This window comes from Carcharhinus amblyrhynchos, chromosome 21 (assembly GCF_965287045.1).
Source record: "Carcharhinus amblyrhynchos chromosome 21, sCarAmb.v2.hapA, whole genome shotgun sequence".
NCBI lineage: Eukaryota > Metazoa > Chordata > Chondrichthyes > Carcharhiniformes > Carcharhinidae > Carcharhinus > Carcharhinus amblyrhynchos.
In genome coordinates, this window is record NC_137344.1 from 9,143,135 (window position 1) to 9,163,650 (window position 20,516).

At 49.0% G+C, this 20,516-nt stretch overlaps 1 protein-coding gene across 1 annotated transcript; it reads left to right on the forward strand.

The window, feature by feature from the left end:
* The first annotated feature begins 28 nt into the window (after window positions 1-28).
* Window positions 29-14,024, forward strand: sgsh (N-sulfoglucosamine sulfohydrolase (sulfamidase)). Its single transcript, XM_080209454.1, has 8 exons — window positions 29-295; window positions 3,143-3,303; window positions 4,285-4,390; window positions 5,187-5,337; window positions 5,871-6,027; window positions 9,049-9,130; window positions 11,106-11,309; window positions 13,196-14,024. Exons 1-8 carry the CDS (start codon window positions 205-207, stop codon window positions 13,768-13,770), a joined length of 1,527 nt encoding a protein of 508 aa, XP_080065580.1. The 5' UTR covers window positions 29-204; the 3' UTR covers window positions 13,771-14,024.
* Window positions 14,025-20,516: the final 6,492 nt, after the last annotated feature.

Consider the following 20,516-nt stretch of genomic DNA (forward strand, 5'->3'; position numbering starts at 1 on the left):
GCAAATGTAGCTTTCACTTCCGGGAAATTGCAGATTTCAGAGAGAGAGAGATTGCTTGGATTAAATGGATTCAGTCTGGGCTTTATTGAGTTAGTGGATCAGTCACGGTTAGTTACAGGGGAGAATCAGGCTTTGTGAAGAGAGGATCCTACAGCCACTTGTCACTCTGGGGGGGAGGTGAAAGTTACATTGTGACCCGGGACAATGTTGCGAGTCTGTCTGGTGTTACTTTTAGCAATGGGGAATTGGTGTCGGGGCCAAGAGAGGAGGAGAAGGAATGTACTTCTCATCGTTGGTGAGTGGGTAAGATTAATATTTCTCTCCCCTTCCTCCAATGCATTTTACAGCATAGGCACAGGCCATTCGGCCCAACTATTCCATGTTTGTCCACTCAAACCTCCTCCCACCCCTCTCCATCTCACCCTATCAGATCCACCTTTCTCCCTGGTGTTTAAAGTTTATTTATTGGTCACCAGTGTGTTTGTATTAACACTGCAATGAAGTTACTGTGAAGATCCCCTAAATTGTCCTCAGCGTCAGGGGCATGGGGTAATGGGATAGGACCTGGGTAGGATTGTTGTTGTTGTAGATATGATGGGCTGAATGGCTTCCTTCCGTACTGTAGGGATTCTATGTATATCTATGCCACACTGTGGCGCCTGTTCGGGTACACTGAGGGAGAATTTAGCACCGTCTTTGGACTGTGGGAGGAAACCGGAGCACCCAGAGGAAACACACACAGACACAGGGAGAACGTGCAGACTCCACACAGACAGTGACCCAAGCTGGGAATCGAACCTGGGTCCCTGGCGTTGTGAGGCAGTAGTGCTAACCACTGTGCCATCTGAAGCCTGGTGATCTGTCTTCCTCATAAACATGTGTCGACCTTGAATTTAGATTTGCGTCCCTCTCCTGGGCTTGAGCACTCAAATCCGGGTGCTACACTGCCCGAGGGGGTGCTGTACTTCCCGAGGGGGTGCTCTGTGCTACACTGCCCAAGGGGGGGTGCTGTACTTCCCGAGGGGGGGCTCTGTGCTACACTGCCCGAGGGGGTGCTCTGTGCTACACTGACCGAGGGGGTGCTGTGTTGCCAACAGAGGGGATTGAGGGGTAGGGGGTGCTGTCTTTCGGGGGGGGGGACATTACCTGGGACTGTACCCGGCTGCTCGGGTAGATGGGAAAAGTCCTGTAGCATTATCCGAAGATGTTTATAGGGAACCCCACCCCACCCCACCCCCCACCATGTCCTGGTAATTCTTTACTCTCGATCAACATCACAAAAATCACCGGGGTGATTAGACCATTGCGGTTTGTGGGATCTTGCTGTGCGCCTGTTGGATTATTTGTCACGTTTCCCACAATGCACACATTTTTAAAAAGTATTTCATTGGCCGAAAAACACTTTGCGTGTGGCTGGTCTTGTGAAGTTGTACATTAATCCATATCTGTGATTATTATGTTGTCTCTCTGAGTGAGTCCCACGTTATCACTGCTCTACAGGAAAGGAGTTCCTCCTGAATTGCTGATTGGATTTATTATTGATGGTCCCCTCCAACCCCCGGCCCTGGGGACCCCTTCTCCAAACCCTGGTCCCGGAGGCCTCGTCTTCAATTTGATGGGGGAGGGTAGACTACAGGGGTCGCAACAGTCCTGGCTGACCCTGTTGTGTACACCAAACAAGCCAGCCAGAAATGTGACTGGGCCTAGAGAAAAGAATCTTGCATTTCTGTAGCACCTTTCACATCCTTCGGTGTTGCACGTCAATGCTAATAACTGCACATGAGGGAAAAATGAATCTGCCAGGTAAAGGTGTACCTTTATAAAGTTTTATTTCCAAGAGATCAAAATCACAGACTCTCCCAGGCACCCAGAATCAACTGGTTTACAGCATTGAAACAGGCCCTTCGGCCCAACTTGTCCATGCCGCTGAGTTTTTAATCACTAAGCTAGTTAGAATTGCCCGCATTTGGCCTATATCCTTCTATACCCATCTTACCCATGTAAGTGTCCAAACACTTTTTAAAAGATGAAATTGTACCCGCCTCTACTACTACCTCTGGCAGCTTGTTCCAGACACTCACCACCCTCTGGGTGAAAAAATTGCCCCTCTGGACCCTTTTTGTATCTCTCCCCTCTCACCTTAAACCTGTGCCCTCTAGTTTTAGACTCCTTACCCGTTCCCCAGTTGGGGACAGCTGTACCAACTTAAAGCATGGATTCCATTGCAGGATAATTTTAACATCACCCTGCACGCCCCTTCAGAGCAGCACAGACTGACAGCAGGGTGCTGGCTGACAGCAGGGTGCTGGCTGACAGCAGGGTGCGGTGCTGGCAGGGTGCTGGCTGACAGCAGGGTGCTGGCTGACAGCAGGGTGCGGTGCTGGCAGGGTGCGGTGCTGGCAGGGTGCTGGGTGACAGCAGGGTGCAGTGCTGGCAGGGTGCTGGCTGACAGCAGGGTGATGGCACACAGGCTGAAACCTCTGACTCGAGGGGCGCTCTTTTAAAATTGAGATGAGGAGGAATTTCTTCATCCAGAGGGTGGTGAATCTGTGGAACTCTTTGCCACAGAGGGCTGTGGAGGGCAGGTCATTGAGTGTCTTTAAGACAGAGGTAGATGAGTCCTTGATCAATAAGGTTATGGGGAGAAGGCAGGATAATGGGGATGACGGGTAGCACAGTGGTTAGCACTGCTGCCTCACAGTGTCAGGGACCCAGGTTCGATTCCTGGCTTGGGTCACTATCTGTGTGGACTCTGCATGTTCTCCCCGTGTCTGCATGGGTTTCCTCCGGGTGCTGCTCCCACATTCTGAAAGACGTGCTGGTTTGTGTGCTGAACAGGCGCCGGAATGTGGCGACTAGGGGAGTTTCACAATAACTTCATTGCAGTGTTAACGTAAGCCTTACTTGTGACTAATAAATAAATGATAACTTTAACAAATAATCATATTAGCCATGGCGGAGTGGGCCGAGTGGCCTAATTCTGCTCTGTATCTTATGGCCTTGTGACAGCACGGCACTCCCAGTGCAGACCTCACTGGAGTTTCCGGTGCTATGTATAAAGTGTGAGTTGTTGTTGAGTGATTGGTGAGTGTTCTCCTTGACAGTAGCTGCTTTTCAATGATCTCTCCGTTGTGTGTCACAGCTGATGACGCTGGCTTTGAGACTGAAGTCTACAATAACACGGCCATCCGGACCCCTAACCTCAACCGCCTGGCGAAGCGTAGCGTTATCTTCCAAAACGCCTTCTCCTCTGTCAGCAGCTGCTCTCCCAGTCGCTCTGCCATTTTAACTGGCCTGCCACAGGTACGTTCACCCCCTCAGTCTTAAACCTCGACTGCGTTCTCTGCAGCGTCAGACAGATCACACATTCCGGATCGTGGGATCAGCGCTTGTTTCCTGTGACGAGGGTGACCTGAAACTCTGTATTTTTACTTTAAAGGGGCAGCACGGTGATTAGCATTGCTGCCTCACGGCGCCAGGGACCCGGGTTCGATTCCCGGCCTGGGGTCACTGTCTGTGTGGAGTCTGCACATTCTCCCCATGTCTGCGTGGGTTTCCTCCAGATGCTCCGGTTTCCCCTCTCAATCCAAAGATGTGCGGGTTTGGTGTATTGGCCGTGCTAAGTTGACCCTGGTGTCAGGGGATTAGCAGAGTAAATGTGTGGAGTTACGGAGATAGGGATTGGGTGGGATTGTGCTCAGTGCAGACTCGATGGGCCGAATGGCCTCCTTTTGCACTGTGGGGATTCTGTGATTCTCTGGATTGTTGGGTTTAGCGCTTGGTGCCTGAGAGGAGGATGAGCTGTAAGGCAGTGAACTCAGTATTTTAACACACACACACACACACACACACACACACACCAGCAGCTACAGCGATGTGGGACTCAGCTGTGCCTTTCCAGAGCGCGACCGATAGGTTTTTGCTTTGGAGATGTGATGTAAAACCGGATAGATTGGGTTGAGGGGGCAATCAGCCACACAAGGCTGAGCAGAGGGGCTGAATGGCCTCCGCCCCGTTCACTTTGACAGTACTGTTCTCGGAGAGATGCTACAATTGATGTTCTGATTCTGAGGAGGTGTCCCTCACCCCATCAGTAGGTGCACTACCCCCCCAATACTGGTGAGAATCAGAGTCCGGGCACCATGGGGGAGCTGGCAATTGTTCCAGGCTGGTTGTGTGTGGGTCTCAGTATCTGAGTGGCCAGCTCACTGTGTGTTGCTGTGATTGATGTGGAGACAGGTTCCGAGGACATTGTGAGGACTGACTGGGGTTTGTGCTTTGCAGCATCAGAATGGGATGTATGGACTGCACCAGACTTATCACCATTTCAATTCCTTCGACACTGTCAGAAGTTTACCATTTCTGCTCAGTCAGTCACGGATCAGGACAGGTAAGGATTTAGACATTGTCACAGGTCACTGCGACTCGATTTCTAAAAATTTTCTACATTCACTCTGTTTACAGTGTCACCAAAACCTCTCATCTCCCACTGCAAATAACACACTCCTTCCGCTGTGTTATCCTGCATGTAACACACTCCTTCATGTGTGTTATCCTGTGTGTAACATGCTATTTCCTGCGCGTAACACATTCCCTCCTGTGTGTTATCCTGTGTCATATGTTCCCTCCTGTGTAACATGCTCCTTCCCCATGTTAGCCTGCATATAATATGTTCCTTCCTTGCATGTTATCCTGCATGTAACATGCTCCTTCCTGCATGTTACCCTACATATACTCCTTCCTGAGTGTATTCCCACATGTAACAAGCTCCTTCCTATGTGTAATATGCATGGAACATGCTTCTTCCTGTATGTGATCAGATATTTACCTCCTAACCTTGTGGAGATATGAATTGGGACACAGTTTAAAACATTGAGAGTTGTTCCCTCTGTTAACTTGCTGCTGTGTGACTTCTCTTTTCTGCAAATATTAATCTGTCTTTTCCTCACGGACACTGTCCGACCTGTTTCGTGTGTTCTGTCTTCATTCTAATTTGTAGTTTTATTTATTTTTCTAGTTAGTTGTCCTGGATCTGAAGGATCATTCTTCCTATGGATAACATTGGGATAGTTTAGGTTAGAGGGTCATTAGATTGGTTCCACTGGTCGGCGCAACGTCGAGGGCCGAAGGGCCTGTACTGTGCTGGAATGTTCTGTGTTCAGTTTATTTCTGGGTTTTTTTTTCAGGAATAATTGGGAAGAAACATGTTGGTCCGCAGTCTGTCTATCCCTTTGATTATTCAGAGACTGAGGAAAACCACTCCATCCTGCAGGTGGGGAGGAATATCACCAAAATCAAACTGCTGGTCCGGGAGTTCCTGCACAGCACCGGAGACAGGTAGAACCCGGGCAGCGCCGGGCGGGTAGAACCCGGGCAGCGCCAGGGGCGGGTAGAACCCAGACGGTGCCGGGGGGGGGTGGTGGGTAGAACCCGAGCGGTGCCTGGGGTGGGGGGTAGAACCTGGGTGGTGCTGGGAGTGGGTAGAACCTGGGTAGCGCCAGGGGTGGGTAGAACCTGGGTGGTGCCGGGGTTGGGGGGGGCGGGTAGAACCCGGGTGGTGCCGGGGGGGGCGGGTAGAACCCGGGGGGTGGTGGGTAGAACCTGAATGGTGCCTGGGGCGGGGGGGGGGGGGGGGGGGGTGGGGGTAGAACCTGGGCGGTGCTGGGAGTGGGTAGAACCTGGGCAGTGCCAGTGGGCAGGTAGAACCCGGGTGGTGCCAGGGCCTGGGTAGAACACAGGGGTGGGTTTTGGGGGGGGTGGGGGTGTGTCAGTGTGCCTGAACCTTGTGTCTCGGGGGGAGTTGGGCACCGGGTGATTCTCCCTGAGTCTGGGGAACCTCGTTTATCCCTCTGTGCCCTTCTGATTTTTAGGCCATTCTTCCTCTACGTTGCTTTTCACGACCCGCACCGGTGTGGTCATTCCCAGCCCCAGTACGGGCCCTTCTGTGAGAAGTTTGGGAATGGGGAGAGTGGAATGGGCTGGATCCCAGACTGGAAGCCACAGCATTACACACCGGAGCAGGTCAAGGTAAGAATAGGGAGACGGTCACACGGTGACATGGGGGTGGGGGGGGAGGCGGGCAGAGTGGCAGGGGGGGGAGGCGGGCAGAGTGGTGGGGGGGGGAGGTGGGCACAGACACAGACACACTTCCCTCAGCCCCTCCATCCTGCAGTGTGGTGTCTAATTTGAATCTTTGAATTTATTTAAGGGCAGTTTGGGATGAGGAATGGACGCCACATGTTTTAAACTATCTCCTTGGCCGGTTTTGATGGGCTGGGGAGGGAGATTCAGCCACAGTTCCTGCTCCCAGTTCACTATTGAGCATGTGTCCCTGTGTGTCCCTGCGTGTGCCTGCGCATGTCTGTGCGTGCATGTATGTCCCTGCGTGTGCCCGTGCGTGTCCCTGCGTGTGCCCGTGCGTGTCCCCGTGTGTTTGCATAAAGATGTGGGTGAGGTGCCTGACAGAAGCTCCCCTCCCCCACCCCGGTGTCCGTGGAATTCTGGGGAATCTTACAGCTTTACTGCACAGAAAGAGGCCCTTCGGCCCATCGTGTCTGCACTGGCCATCAAGCACCTGTCTGTTCGAATCCCATTTTCCTGCTCTGTAGCCTTGCATGTTTTTTTTCCTCAAATCCCCTCTATACCTCCTGTCCCTCACCTGAAACCTCTGCCTCCGGTCGTTGATCCCTAATCCTGTGCACCTCAATCAGGTCCCCCCTCAGCCTTCTCTGCATGAAGGAAAATAACCCCAACCCAACAGCTGGAACGCTGCAGCTCGGGCAACATCCTGGTGAATCTCTGCACCCTCTGATCCTTCCTTCTGATAGAGCACTGTGTGGAGTTCTGGTCGCCACACGAACTGTGAGCGTTTTATACAGCTCCATCATAACCAACCTGCTGTTATATTCTATACCTCGGCTAATAAATCCTGAGAATGCAAGAGGGAGAGAGCTCTCAATAGGAAGGCAGAGTCCCAGGAGGATGGGGAGGGGAAATTAGTTTTATTTCCTATGATCAGTTGGCTGTGACTCATTGTTCAATGCTTGGCGTTTAGTTTCTTCTTTTATTCATTACTGGAACATGGGCATCGATAGCTGGCCAGAATTTATTACCCATCCCTAATGCCCTTGAACTGAGTGGGCTTGCTATCATCAAAGAAGAAAAAGCGAGGTTTCTGGATATAAATTGTCCCATTGGTAAGATGCAGCATGGGTTCATGAAGGGAAGGTCATGTTTGACTAATTTGGTGGAATTCTTTGAGAACATTACATGTGCAGTGGACAGTGGGGAACCTGTGGATGTGGTGTATCTGGATTTCCAGAAGGCATTTGACAAGATGCCGCATCAAAGACTGCTCCATAAGATAAAGGTGCACAGTGTTACAGGTAAGGTATTAGCATGGATAAAGGATTGGTTAACTAACTGAAAGCAAAGAGTGGGGGTAAGTGGGTGTTTTTCTGGTTGGCAGTCAGTGATTAATGGCATGTCTCAAGGATCAGTGTTGGAACCGCAATTGTTTACAATTTACATAGATGATTTGGAGTTGGGGACCAAGTGTAGTGTGTTAAAATTCATGGATGACACTAAGATGGGTGGAAGAGCAAAGTGTGCAGAGGGTGCTGAAAGTCTGCAAAGGGATATAGATAATCTAAGTGAGTGGGCGAGGGTCTGGTACTTGGGGTACAATGTTGATAAATGTGAGGTCATCTATTTTGGTAGGAATAACAGCAAAATGGACTATTATTTAAGTGGTAAAAAATTGCAGCATGCTGCTGTGCAGAGGGATCTGGGTGTCCTTGTGCAGGAATCTCAAGGAGTTGGTTTGCACGTGCAGCGGGTAATTAAGAAGGCAAATGGAATTTTATCCTTCATTGCTAGAGGGATGGAGTTTAAAACAGCGAGGTTATGTTGCAGCTGTATAAGGTGCTGGTGAGACCACACCTGGAGTTACTGTGTACAGTTTTGGTCTCCTTACTTGAGAAAGGATATACTGGCACTGGAGGGGGTGCAGAGGAGATTCACCAGGTTGATTCCGGAGTTGAGAGGGTTGGCTTATGAGGACAGGCTGAGTAGACTGGGGGAGACTCTTCCTGCTCAGAAAGGACAGTAGGACTGGGGGGCACAGCCTCAAGATAAAGGGGGGGCGGTTTAGAACGGAGTTGAGGAGGAACTTCTTCACTCAAAGGGTGGTGAATCTCTGGAATTCTCTGCCCGTTGAAGTGGTGGAGGCTACCTCGCTAAATATTTTTAAGACGCGGGTTGATGGGTTCTTGATAAGAGAGGGGATTAAGGGTTATGGGGAGAAAGCGGGAAAGTGGAACTGAGCAGCGACAGATCAGCCATGATCTTATTGAATGGCGGGGCAGGCTCGAAGGGCTAGATGGCCTACTCCTGCTCCTATTTCTTATGTTCTTATATACTCATTGGAATTCAGAAGAATGAGGGGAGATCTTATAGAAACATGTAAGATTATGAAGAGAATAGATAACTCCTGCTCCTAGTTCTTATCTGCCCTCCAAAATAAGAACATGAGAATCAAGCACATTGCTGTGGTTCTGGAGTCAGATGGAGGCCAGACAGGGTAAGGATGGCAGATTTCCTTCCCTAAAGGACATTAGTGATCCAGATTGGTTTTTCAGAGAATTGAAAATTGTTTCATCGTCATCTGTAGATTCTTAATTCCAGATTTTTTTTTTATTGAATTCAAATTCCACCATTTGCCACGGTGGGATTCGAACCCACGTCCCCACAACATCAGCAGAGTTTCTGGATTAATTAGTCTAGTGATAATACATTAGGCTGCTGCCTCCCCTAATTAATTTAGTTTGAGTTAGTTTTTGCTGGGATGCAGAGAGGCTGCTGTCCGTCACACACTGTGTTGAGTTTACCCCCTCTCCCTGCTCCCTGTGGGATTACTGAGTGTAAAAAGCTGGTCTGGCTGTCTGAACAGGAACCAGGGCCCGTGGCTGTGGAACTAAATTGTTGTTTAATTGTCCCTTTATCTGTCTGTCTCTCTGTCTCTCCTCTCTCTGTTTCCCTTACCCTCAGGTGCCCCACTTTGTACCAGACACACCGGCATCACGGGCTGATCTGGCAGCACAGTACACCACCATCAGCCGTCTAGACCAAGGTACAGTCACAGTACAGCACTAATACAACGGGCCAAATGGCCTCAATCCTTCCACGTTTCAGTGAGTAGTGTCCATCACGGCCAAGAGCTGCGGAACCCAGCGGAAGGGGACAGTGAGAAGGAAATAGAAGGACTTGCATTTATATAGCGCCTACCTCGATCTTCTAATGTCACCAGGCCTTTTTGAAGTGCTTTCCCTGTTGTAATGCAGGAAACGCAGCAGCCCGTTTATGCACGGCAAGATCCCACAAAGATTGTGTTGCGTGCAGGGTAAATTTGATATTGTCACATGTATTAGTGTTCAGTGTAAAGTATTGTTTCTCGCGTGCTGTACGAAGCATACCGTTCATAGAGAAGGAAACGCGAGAGTGCAGAACGTAGTGTTACAGCCATAGCTAGGGTGTAGGGAAAGATCAACTTAATGCAAGGTAAGTCCATTCAAAAGTCTGCACAGCAGCAGGGAAGAAGCTGTTCCTGAGTCGGTTGGTACGTGACCTCAGACTTTTGTATTCTTTTTCCTAGATGGAAGAGAGAATGTCCGGGGTGTGTGGGGTCCTTAATTATGCTGGCTGTTTTGCCGAGGCAGCGGGAAGTGTAGACAGAGTCAGTGGATGGGAGGCTGGTCTGTGTGATGGACTGGGCTACATTCATTACCCTTGTTGGTCAAGATTAATTAGAACACCCAGGCGGATCTCCGAAATGCTCTCCTTCCCCACTCAAAAGGGGAGACGAGGTTTAATATAGAACATAGAACATTACAGCGCAGAACAGGCCCTTCGGCCCACGATGTTGCGCCGACCAGTTTAAAAAAAAAACAACAACAATGACCCACTAACCTAAACCAATCCCTTTTCGTCCATAAACCTATCCACAGACCTCTTAAACGCCCCCAAACTAGGCGCATTTACAACTGCAGCAGGCAGGGCATTCCAATCCCTCACCACCCTCTGGGTAAAGAACCTACCCCTGACATCCGTCCTATAACTACCCCCCCTTAATTTAAAGCCATGCCCCCTCGTGCTAGATTTTTCCATCAGAGGAAAAAGGCTATCACTATCCACCCTATCTAAACCTCTAATCATCTTATATGTTTCAATAAGATCCCCTCTTAGCCGCCTTCTTTCCAGCAAAAACAACCCCAAATCCCTCAGCCTCTCCTCATAGGACCTCCCCTCCATACCAGGCAACATCCTGGTAAACCTCCTCTGCACCCTCTCCAAAGCCTCCACATCCTTCCTGTAATGTGGGGACCAGAACTGCACACAATACTCCAAGTGCGGCCGCACCAGAGTTGTGTACAGTTGCAACATAACGCTACGACTCCTAAATTCAATCCCCCTACCAATAAACGCCAAGACACCGTACGCCTTCTTAACAACCTTATCTACTTGATTCCCAACTTTCAGGGATCTATGTACACATACACCTAGATCCCTCTGCTCCTCCACACTATTCAAAGTCTTCCCGTTAGCCCTATACTCAACACCCGGGAGGTGGTACAGGGGCAGGGTAGCACTCCCTCAGTGCCAGCGCTGACCTAGATTTTGTCGACGTCTGAGGACTTGACGGAGGTGTGCGGAATGCTGCCCCGTGAGTCACAGCCGAGTGCCTGCGGAGACTTATCCCAATCTCTGTGACGTGATCCTGGCCTTTTTTAAGCAGGAGCTTCCCAGGTTGAAATTATCCTGCAATAGGATCCAATAGATGAAGCCCAGCCGGGGAGGGATTAGGGAGTCATTGTGAGTTTATAACAGCCAGTTCACTCTGGAAGGAGCTGGGAGTGTCTGCGATTTTACTGTCACTGACGCCCAATCCCCCCGCTCCCAGTATCATATTCACGTCCGCTATTGGATTATTGTATGAGTGAAGCACGATGGGTCTAATTGGAAAACAATATCAAAGAGCCAGCATTGCATAATGGGCTGAAGGGCCTCTGTCTGACGTCTGTGCTTCTTGTTCTGAACTGTGTGTGCAGGAATCGGGCTGGTCCTGAGCGAGCTGAGGGAGGCAGGTCACGCCGACGATACGCTGGTGATTTATAGCTCTGATAACGGAATCCCGTTCCCCAATGGCCGGACCAACCTGTACCACGCCGGCATTGCTGAGCCAATGTTGGTGCATTCGCCAGAACACCCTGCGCGCTGGGGACAAGTCAGCCAATCATACGTCAGCTTACTAGGTATGTGGTGGTCATTGGCTTGTTGGCGATAAGCTTGCCTTAAAGAGCCATTCAGCGCGGTGATTGTCACTTTAAGACTAAACTTAACTGAGTAAGGATCAAGTGATTGGAACAAAGAACAGGGACGGGACCTTTGACCCTCCAAGCCAGCTCCAGTCATGTTGACCTATCTTATTTTCCTCTATTCGCCATTTGTTCATGTGCCTATCAACATAAGTCTTAAATGTCGCTAATGTATCTGCCTCAACCCTCTCACTGGCAATGCATTCCAGGCCCCCCCACTACCCCCTGTGTAAAAAAAAAACTTCCCCCACACATCTCCACCGAACCATGCCCCCTTGTAATTGTCATTTCTACCCCGGGACAAAGCTTCCAACTCTTCACCCTATCCATACCCTTCATCATTTTATAAATCTCTTATCCGGTCACCCTATTGGGCGGCACGGTAGCACAGTGGTTAGCACGGCTGCTTCACAGCTCCAGGGTCCTGGGTTCGATTCCCGGCTCGGGTCACTGTCCGTGTGGAGTTTGCACATTCTCCTCGTGTCTGCGTGGGTTTCCTCCTGGTGCTCTGGTTTCCTCCCACAGTCCAAAGATGTGCGGGTTAGGTTGATTGGCCATGCTAAGAAATCGCCCCTTAGTGTCCTGGGATGCGTAGGTTAGAGGGATTAGTGGGTATAATATGTAGGGATATGGGGGTAGGGCCTGGGTGGGATTGTGTTCAGTGCAGACTTGATGGGCCGAAGGGCCTCTCTGCACTGTAGGGTTCTATGATCCTCAGCCTCTGTCTTTCCAGGGAGAACAATCCCAGTTTATTCACTCTCTCCTCATAGCTAATACCCTCCAAACCAGGCAACATCCTGGTAAACCTTTTCTGCACCAGTCAATGCCTAGCTTGGGGAATCTCTGTAAGGGGAGTTTTCCTCGTGCATTGCGGACCAGCTCCAAGTATCCAACTGATCAAACGGTACCAAAAACGTGCTTTTTAGGCTGATTGGTGTCCATGAATTGTCCCTGAATTAGATCTCCCTTAATCTGGCGCATATATAATTCCCTAAATTTGCACCCTGTTTATTGTGGAGTCCACTAGAGGTAGACAACAACATCGATGAAAGACTTGAATAAGGCACTCACTGAGTGTTAAAATGGGTAGCACGGGCTTGTCGGGCCGAAGGGCCTGTTTCCTGTGCTGTTCTTTGTTCTTTGATGAAGCGACCTTTGTAAACAAAATATAATTGTTCAACGTAAGCCTCTAAGAGGTAGGTGAGGGTGTGGGGAGGAGGATGGAGCTGGCAAGGAGACGAGGCACCAGGGAGGCTGGTACTGGCATCCAGGGCGGCATTGGGGTGAGTAGGCACCGGTTTGGCAGTGGTTAGGGATGCTGCTTACAATTGTGAGGGGCACCCCGCACTGCACGGTGCAGCTGGCCTGTCTCTGAGCTGTGAACTTCCCTGAGCTCCCTGCGCATACACCACCACCCCCCCAATGACCACACACTGTAGGGGCACCCATTCACAAGCTGCTGGGACCTGTTGAAGGGGCAGAGCATTAAAAAAGTGTCCCTTCAGGAGAGCAGAGGATGGCGCGGTGGTTGGCACTGCTGCCTCACAGCGCCAGGGAGCCGGGTTCAGTTCCGGCCTCAGGTCACTGTCTGTGTGGAGTCTGCACATCCCCCCCATGACTGGGTTTTCTCCGCTTTCCTCCCACAGTCTGAAAGACGTGCTGGTTAGGACGCATTGACCCGAACAGAGACCAGGGGATTTTCACAGTAACTCCCCTGCAGTGTTAATGTCAGCCTTACTGGTGACACTAACAAATAAACTTTGCTTTAGCAGGGAGAATAGTAAAACAGGAATTGAACTGATGCTTAACTCTCGTCCCTCTAGATATAACTCCGACTGTCCTGGACTGGTTCTCCATCTCTTACCCAACCTACAGTATTTTTGGAAAGGATAAGGTTGTACAGCTGACGGGCAGGTCGCTGCTGCCAGCTCTGATCTCCGAGCAGCCCTGGTCAACGGCATTTGCCAGTCAGAGTCACCACGAGGTCACCATGTATTACCCAATGAGAGCCGTGCATCACCTACAGTATCGACTCATCCATAACATCCAGTTCAAGATGCCGTTCCCCATCGACCAGGATTTCTACCTCTCGCCCACCTTCCAAGACTTGTTGAACCGGACCCAGAGCGGCCGGCCCACCCACTGGGAGAAATCCCTGCAGGAATATTACTATCGGGAGCGCTGGGAATTGTTCAACACTCGGGAGGACCCGTCCGAGAGCCACAACCTCGCCTCGGACCCACAGTACGCGGACATACTGGAGAAGATGAAGGGGCAGCTGAAGAAGTGGCAGTGGTTGACCTATGACCCCTGGGTATGTGCCCCGGATGGAGTGTTAGAAGATCAGGGGCCTTACAAAGTGAGCCCTGAATGTCGACCGCTCTACAATAAACTGTAACGTGTGGGAGAGAACCGCCAGTTAACGGAGTGTTTACACTGAGACGCTGATGCATCTTGTATTCACCGATAAGCGGGAACTGTTGGTACAATTTATATGGATGTGATGGGCTGAATGGCCTCCAGCTGTGTCGTTCTACAATTCTATCTGGCATTTTAGAATCATAGAATTTCTACTGTGCCATTCGGCCCATCGATTCTGCACAATCCCACACAGGCCCTATTCCCATAACACCAATATTTACCCGGCTAACCTCCCTGACACTAAGGGGCAATTTAGCATGGCCAATCAACCTAACCCGCACATCTTTGGACTGTGGGAGGAAACCAGAGCACCCGGAGGAAACCCACGCAGACACAGGAAGAATGTGCAAACTTCACAAAGGCAGTGACCCGAGGCCAGAATTGAACCCAGGCACTGTGAGACAGCAGTGCTAATCACTGCGCCGCCATGCTGCTCATTGTACATTTGAAGCCCAGCAGATTTGTTTGGATGTGTTTTTGGAAAACAGGAACACAGAGTTTCCCTGAAGGTGTCACAGTGGTTAGCACTGCTGCCTCACAGCGCCAGAGACCCAGGTTTAATCCCAGCCTTGGGTCACCGTGTGTGTGGAGTTTGCACATTCTCCTCGTGTTTGCGTGGGTTTCCTCCGGGTCCTCCAGTTTCCTCCCACGGTCCAAAGATGTGAGGGTTAGGTGGATTGGCCGTGCTAAATTGCCCCTTAACGACAGGGGATTAGCAGGGTAAATACTTGAGCTTATGGGGATAGGGTCTGGGTGGGACTGTGCTTTGTGCAGACTCGATGGGCTGAATTCTACACTGTAGGGATTCCATGACTCTATAGAACGGGATGTTTGGATTGGGACAGTGCATCTGTGAGATTCATGGATTGTTGGTGATCTACACCCTCGCCAGTGAGTGGCTATGGAAACTTCCGGCCTCTCTTCCCACTGATAACTGGACAAAAGGATAAATAAAGGGCTTTTCTTTTTGTTTGTAAAGCTGTTTATAAATGTCTCCCTGTTTCTAAACTGCCAGTCGGGGGAACAGCTCAACACGACAGAAGATTATTCAGACAATTTAACAAACTCAGTGAGATCCAGCGAAAGATTTGCCCAAATATCCATTTCCCATGTATCCCTGACAGCATCTGTGGAGAGAGAATAGAGCCAATGTTTCGAGTTAGTGTGGATGACTCTTTTTGCCAGAGTCATCCACACTGGAAGCATTAACTTTATTCCCTGTCCACAGATGCTGTCAGACAGACATTCTTTTATTCGTTGTGGGACATGGGCATCGCTGGCTGGTCAGTATTTATTGCCCATCCCTAGTTGCCCGAGGGCAGTGGGGAGTCACCCACATTGCTGTGGCTCTGGAGTCACATGTAGGCCAGACCGGGTAAGGGCGGCAGATTTCCTTCCCTGAAGGACATTAGTGAACCAGATGGGCTTTTCCAACAATCGACAATGGTTTCGTGGTCATCAGTAGATTCTTAATTCCAGATATTTTTTATTGAATTCAAATTCCATCATCTGCCGTGGTGGGATTCGAACCCGGGTCCCCAGAACATTAGGTGAGTTGCTAGATTAATAGTTTAGCGATAAGAGCACTAGGCCATCGCTTCCCACATCCTGAGATTTTTTTTTAGCATTTTCTGTTTTTGTTTCAGATTCCAGAATCTGCAGAAATTTACTTTTACCCCAAGTATTCCTGTTTATTTAGCAACACAGAACAGGAAAGGACGATCGCCATCAAACCAGCTGGTCTCACGGTCATAAAAACATAAGAACATAAGAAATAGGAGCAGGAGTAGGCCATCTAGCCCTTCGAGCCTGCCCCGCCATTCAATAAGATCATGGCTGATCTGAAGTGGATCAGTTCCACTTTCCTGCTTTCTCCCCATAACTCTTAATTCCCTTGTCTGTTAAAAACCTATCTACCCGTGACTTAAATATATTTAGCAAGGTAGCCTCCACCACTTCGACGGGCAGAGAATTCCAGAGATTCGCCACCCTTTGAGTGAAGAAGTTCCTCCTCAACTCCGATCTAAACTGCCCCCGCCTTATCTTGAGGCTATGCCCTCTAGTCCTGCTGTCCTTTCTAAGCGGGAAGAATCTCTCTACCTCTACCCTGTCCATCCCTTTCATTATCTTATACGTCTCTATAAGATCCCCCCTCATCCTTCTAAACTCCAACAAATACAGACCCAGTCTATTCGGCCTCTCTTCATAGCTCAACCCCCCTCATCTCCGGTATCAGCCTAGTGAACCTCCTCTGCACTCCCTCCAAGGCCAAAATATCCTTGCACAAGTGCGGCGACCAAAACTGCACACAGTACTCCAGCTGTGGCCTCACCAGTACCCTGTACAGTTGTAGCAAGACCTCCCTGCTTTTATATTCTATCCCCCTCGCTATAAAGGCCAGCATCCCATTCGCCTTCTTGATCACCTGCTGCACCTGAAGACTGGGTTTTTGCGACTCATGCACAAGGACCCCCAGGACCCTCTGCACCGTAGCATGCTGCAGCTTTTCACCCTTTAAATAGTAATCCCTCCTACTATTATTTCTTCCAGGTGCTCCTACACTCCAAAGATGTGCACGGTAAGAAGTCTCACAGCACCAGGTTAAAGTCCAACAGGTTTATTTGGAATCACGAGCTTTCGGAGTGCTGCTCCTTCATCAGGTGAGTGGGTGCACATCAAATGTGTGCAGGTTAGGGCCATGCTAAATTGCCCCTTAGTGTCCAAAGACGTGTAGGTTTGGGGGGATTAGTGTGGGAATAGGGTCTGGGTAAGATGCTCTTCGGAGAGTTGGTGCAACTTGATGGGATCCTTCTGTACTGTAGGGACACCACCAGCAGAGGGTGTAACTGCACCATAATTAAAGAGGGCTGCAGCATTGCCAGATGTTGTAGGACAAGGGAAACAGGATACACAGAAAACAAGGATTGACAAACAGCCAGAGAACAAACCTGTAGAAGGAGCAGGAGGCGATGAAAAGCAATGCTGACCAGCACACAGGCGTGGAGATTGTGGTGTTTTAAGCCAAGGTTGATGGGATGCAGGCACAGGTTTCCATATGAGCTGTAACAGCGATCTGTAACATAGGCACCAATAGAAATATTCCTCTACAGTACATTCAGGAAGAATAAGGAGGTCGGGGGAGAGGAAACAAAGATAATTTTACTTTTCTATCGAGGGACAATATACCAGAGGGTTCAAAAATTGAATATTAGGTTAGGATATGGACAAAATTACTGCATGTAAAAGTAAAGCTTATTTTATTAGTGTCACAAATGAAATTTGCATTAACACCGCAATGACGTTACTGTGAAAATCCCCTAGTCACCACACTCCGACACCTGTTCGGGTCCACCAAGGGAGAATTTAGCACAGCCAATGCACCCTAACCAGCACGTCTCTCAGACTGTGGGAGGAAACCAGAGCACCTGGAGGAAACCCACGGAGACATGGGGAGAACATGCGGACTCCACACCGACAGTGACCCGAGTCAGGAATCGAACCCAAATCCCTGGCGCTGTGAGGCAGCAGTGCTAACCATCTTGTGCCACGGTAACTATGGGTCCCCAAACAGTGAGAAAAAGTTAGAGGAACAAATCAGTCAGTAAATTCCATTGCAATATCCAAATAATAATGCATTGGTAGTAATTAGTCTAAAATAGAAGGGGAAATACAGACTAAAGGACAAGTTGGGTGAAAGATTCCACACAAATGTCCAGAAGAACTTTCTTAATCAGCATGTTCACTGCTTAATGAGGTAGGAAACAGGTTCTGGATTTAGTTTTGGACAATAAAGTTGAATGTATTGCAGGGGAAGAGAGAGCATGTGGGTAATAGCGATCAGAGTATAATTAGGCTTAAAGTAGCTTTGGAGAAAGACAAAGAAAATCAAAATGTTCAACTGGGGAAGAGAGAGACGGTTTCAGTAACTTTGAGAAGGGATTTCACAGAGCTGGACTAGAAATGAGGTTGGCCAAGAAAACAGTAAGTGAGCAAAGAGCAGATTTCCATCAAGCAGGAAAGCTGTGGCATCCAAACAGTCACCAGATAACAACAAGAAAAAGCTTGAAGTAGGAAGAAATGTCAGGTTTAATATCAGTTTAAAATATAATCACAAACTAAATACAGAGTGCGCAGCGAATGAGCATAGGATGTAAGAAAGGCATAGAGAGAGAGTGAAGAAAGATTAGCAGGTAACATAAAAGGAAACCCAAAAACATTTTAAACTTTCAGCCCAACTTGTCCATGCTGTCCAGTTTTTAACCATTAAGCTGACCCCAGTTGTCTGCATTTGGCCCAGATCCTCTATACCCATCTTGCCCATGTAGCAGTCTAAATGCTTTTTAGAAAACAAAATTGTACCCATCTCCACTACTACCTCTGGCAGCTTGTTCCAGACACTCACCACCCTCTGTGTGAAACAATTGCCCTTTTGGACATTTTTGTATCTCCCCCTCTCACCTTAAACCTATGCCCTCTAGTTTTAGACTCCCCTATCTTTTGGGAAAAGATATTGACTATCTAGCTGATCTATACCCCTCATTATTTTATAGACCTTTATAAGGTCACCCACTCAGCCTTCTATACTCCAGAGAAAAAACTCCCAGTCTATCCAGCCTCTCCTTATAACTCAATCCATCAAGTCCCAGTAGCATCCTAGCAAATCTTTTCTGCACTCTTTCAAATTTAATAATATTCTTTCTACAACAGTGACCAGAATTGCACACGGTATTCCAAGTGTGGCCTTACTAATGTCTTATACAACTTCAACAAAATGTCCCAACTCCTGTATTCAGTGTTCTGACCGATGAAATCAAGCATGCCAAATGTCTTCTTCACCACGCTGACCACCTGTGATTCTGCTTTCAAAGAGCTGTGAACATGTGACTCTAGATCTCTTTGTTCTGTAACTCTCCCCATTGCCCTACCATTAGCTGAGTAAGTCCTACCCTGGTTCAATCTACCAAAATGCATTACCTTGCATTTATCTAAATTAAATGCCATCTGCCATTCATCAGCCCATTGGCCCACTGATCAAAATCCCGTTGCAATCGGAGATAACTTTCTTCACTACTCACTCTGCCACCAATCTTGCTGTCATCTGCAAACTTACTAACCATGCCTCCTACATTCTCATCCAAATCATTAATATAAATGGCAAATAACAGTGGACCCAGCACTGATCCCTGAGGCACACCACTGCTCATGGTCTTCCAGTTTGAAAAACAATGCTCTACAACCAGCCTCTGGCTTCTGTCAAGAACAGGTTTAAGCTGAGTTTACTATCAAATAAATTGGTTGGACTTAAACCTGGTGTTGTCAGACTTCTTACTGTGTTTACCCCAGTCCAACGCCGGCATCTCCACATCACCATATTCTGTCAAGAAGCCAATTTTGTATCCATTTATATACCTCACCCTGGATCCCGTGAGATTTAACTTTATGCAACAATCTACCATGTGGTACCTTGTCAAAGTCCATGTAGACAACATCAGCTGCACTGTCCTCATCTACCTTCTTGATTATCCCTTCAAAAAACTCAATCAAATTTGTGAGACATGATTTTCCACTCACAAAGCCATGCTGACTGTCCCTAATCTGTCCTTGTGTCTCTAAATGCCTGTAGATCCTGCCGCTCAAAATACCTTCCAACATTTTACCCACCAGATGTGAGGCTCACTGGCCTGTAGTTCCCAGGCTTTCCCTGCAGCCCTTTTTAAACAAAGGCACAACATTTGCCACTCTCCAATCTTCAGGCACCTCACCCGTGACTATCGATGATTCAAATATCTCAGGTAGGGGATCCGCAATTTCCTCCCTAGCCTCCCACAATGTCCCGGGATACATTTCATCAGGCCCTGGGGATTTATCTATCTTGATGCGCTTTAAGACTTCCAGCACCTCTGTAATATGTACACCCCTCAAGACATCAATATTAATTCCCCAAGTTCCCTAACATCCATGCTTTTTTCGACATGGTAAGCAGACTGACAACACCAGGTTTAAATCCAACCGATTTATTTGATCGTAAACTCACAAGCTTTCGAGGTTTCTCTCTTTGTCAGGTGGATGGAGAGTTCTGGACTTAAACCTGGTGTTGTCAGACTTCTTACTGTGTTTACCCCAATCCAACGCCGGCATCTCTACATCATTTCTCAACGTGACCAATGCACCTAACCAGCACGTCTTTTGGACGGTGGGAGGAAACTGGAGCACCCGGAGGAAACCCGCGGAGTCACGGGGAGAACGTGCAGACTCCGGACAGACAGTGACCCACGGCGGGAATCGAACCTGGATCCCTGGCGCTGTGAGGCAGCAGCGCTGAGGCACTGTGCCACCATGGACTGTAAGCATGAGATTCACCCCCACTTAGAGGGTGGGCACTAAATACTGGGGTAGCCAGTGACTCCCACAATCCATGAATGAATTTTACAAATGATTTCTCAGACAGGAAACCCCCCCCCCCACCCCCCCATGGCCCTGGGAGGCGGGGGGGGGGGGGAGACACTTCTGGCTGGTTCCAGATGAGATTCCAATGGCTTTGAGGTGAAGGGGCTGGGATTAATCCCGGTTATACAGACAGTAAGGTGCGTGCGTGTGACGGAAATGCACTCCGTCAATGACAGGCAGAACAGGGCTATTTAAGAGCGGCTCAGATGGAAAGTTTCAGTTCTGAGGCTCCCTCAGTGAAAGGTGCAGACTGTCAGATAGACAGACAGGCACAGA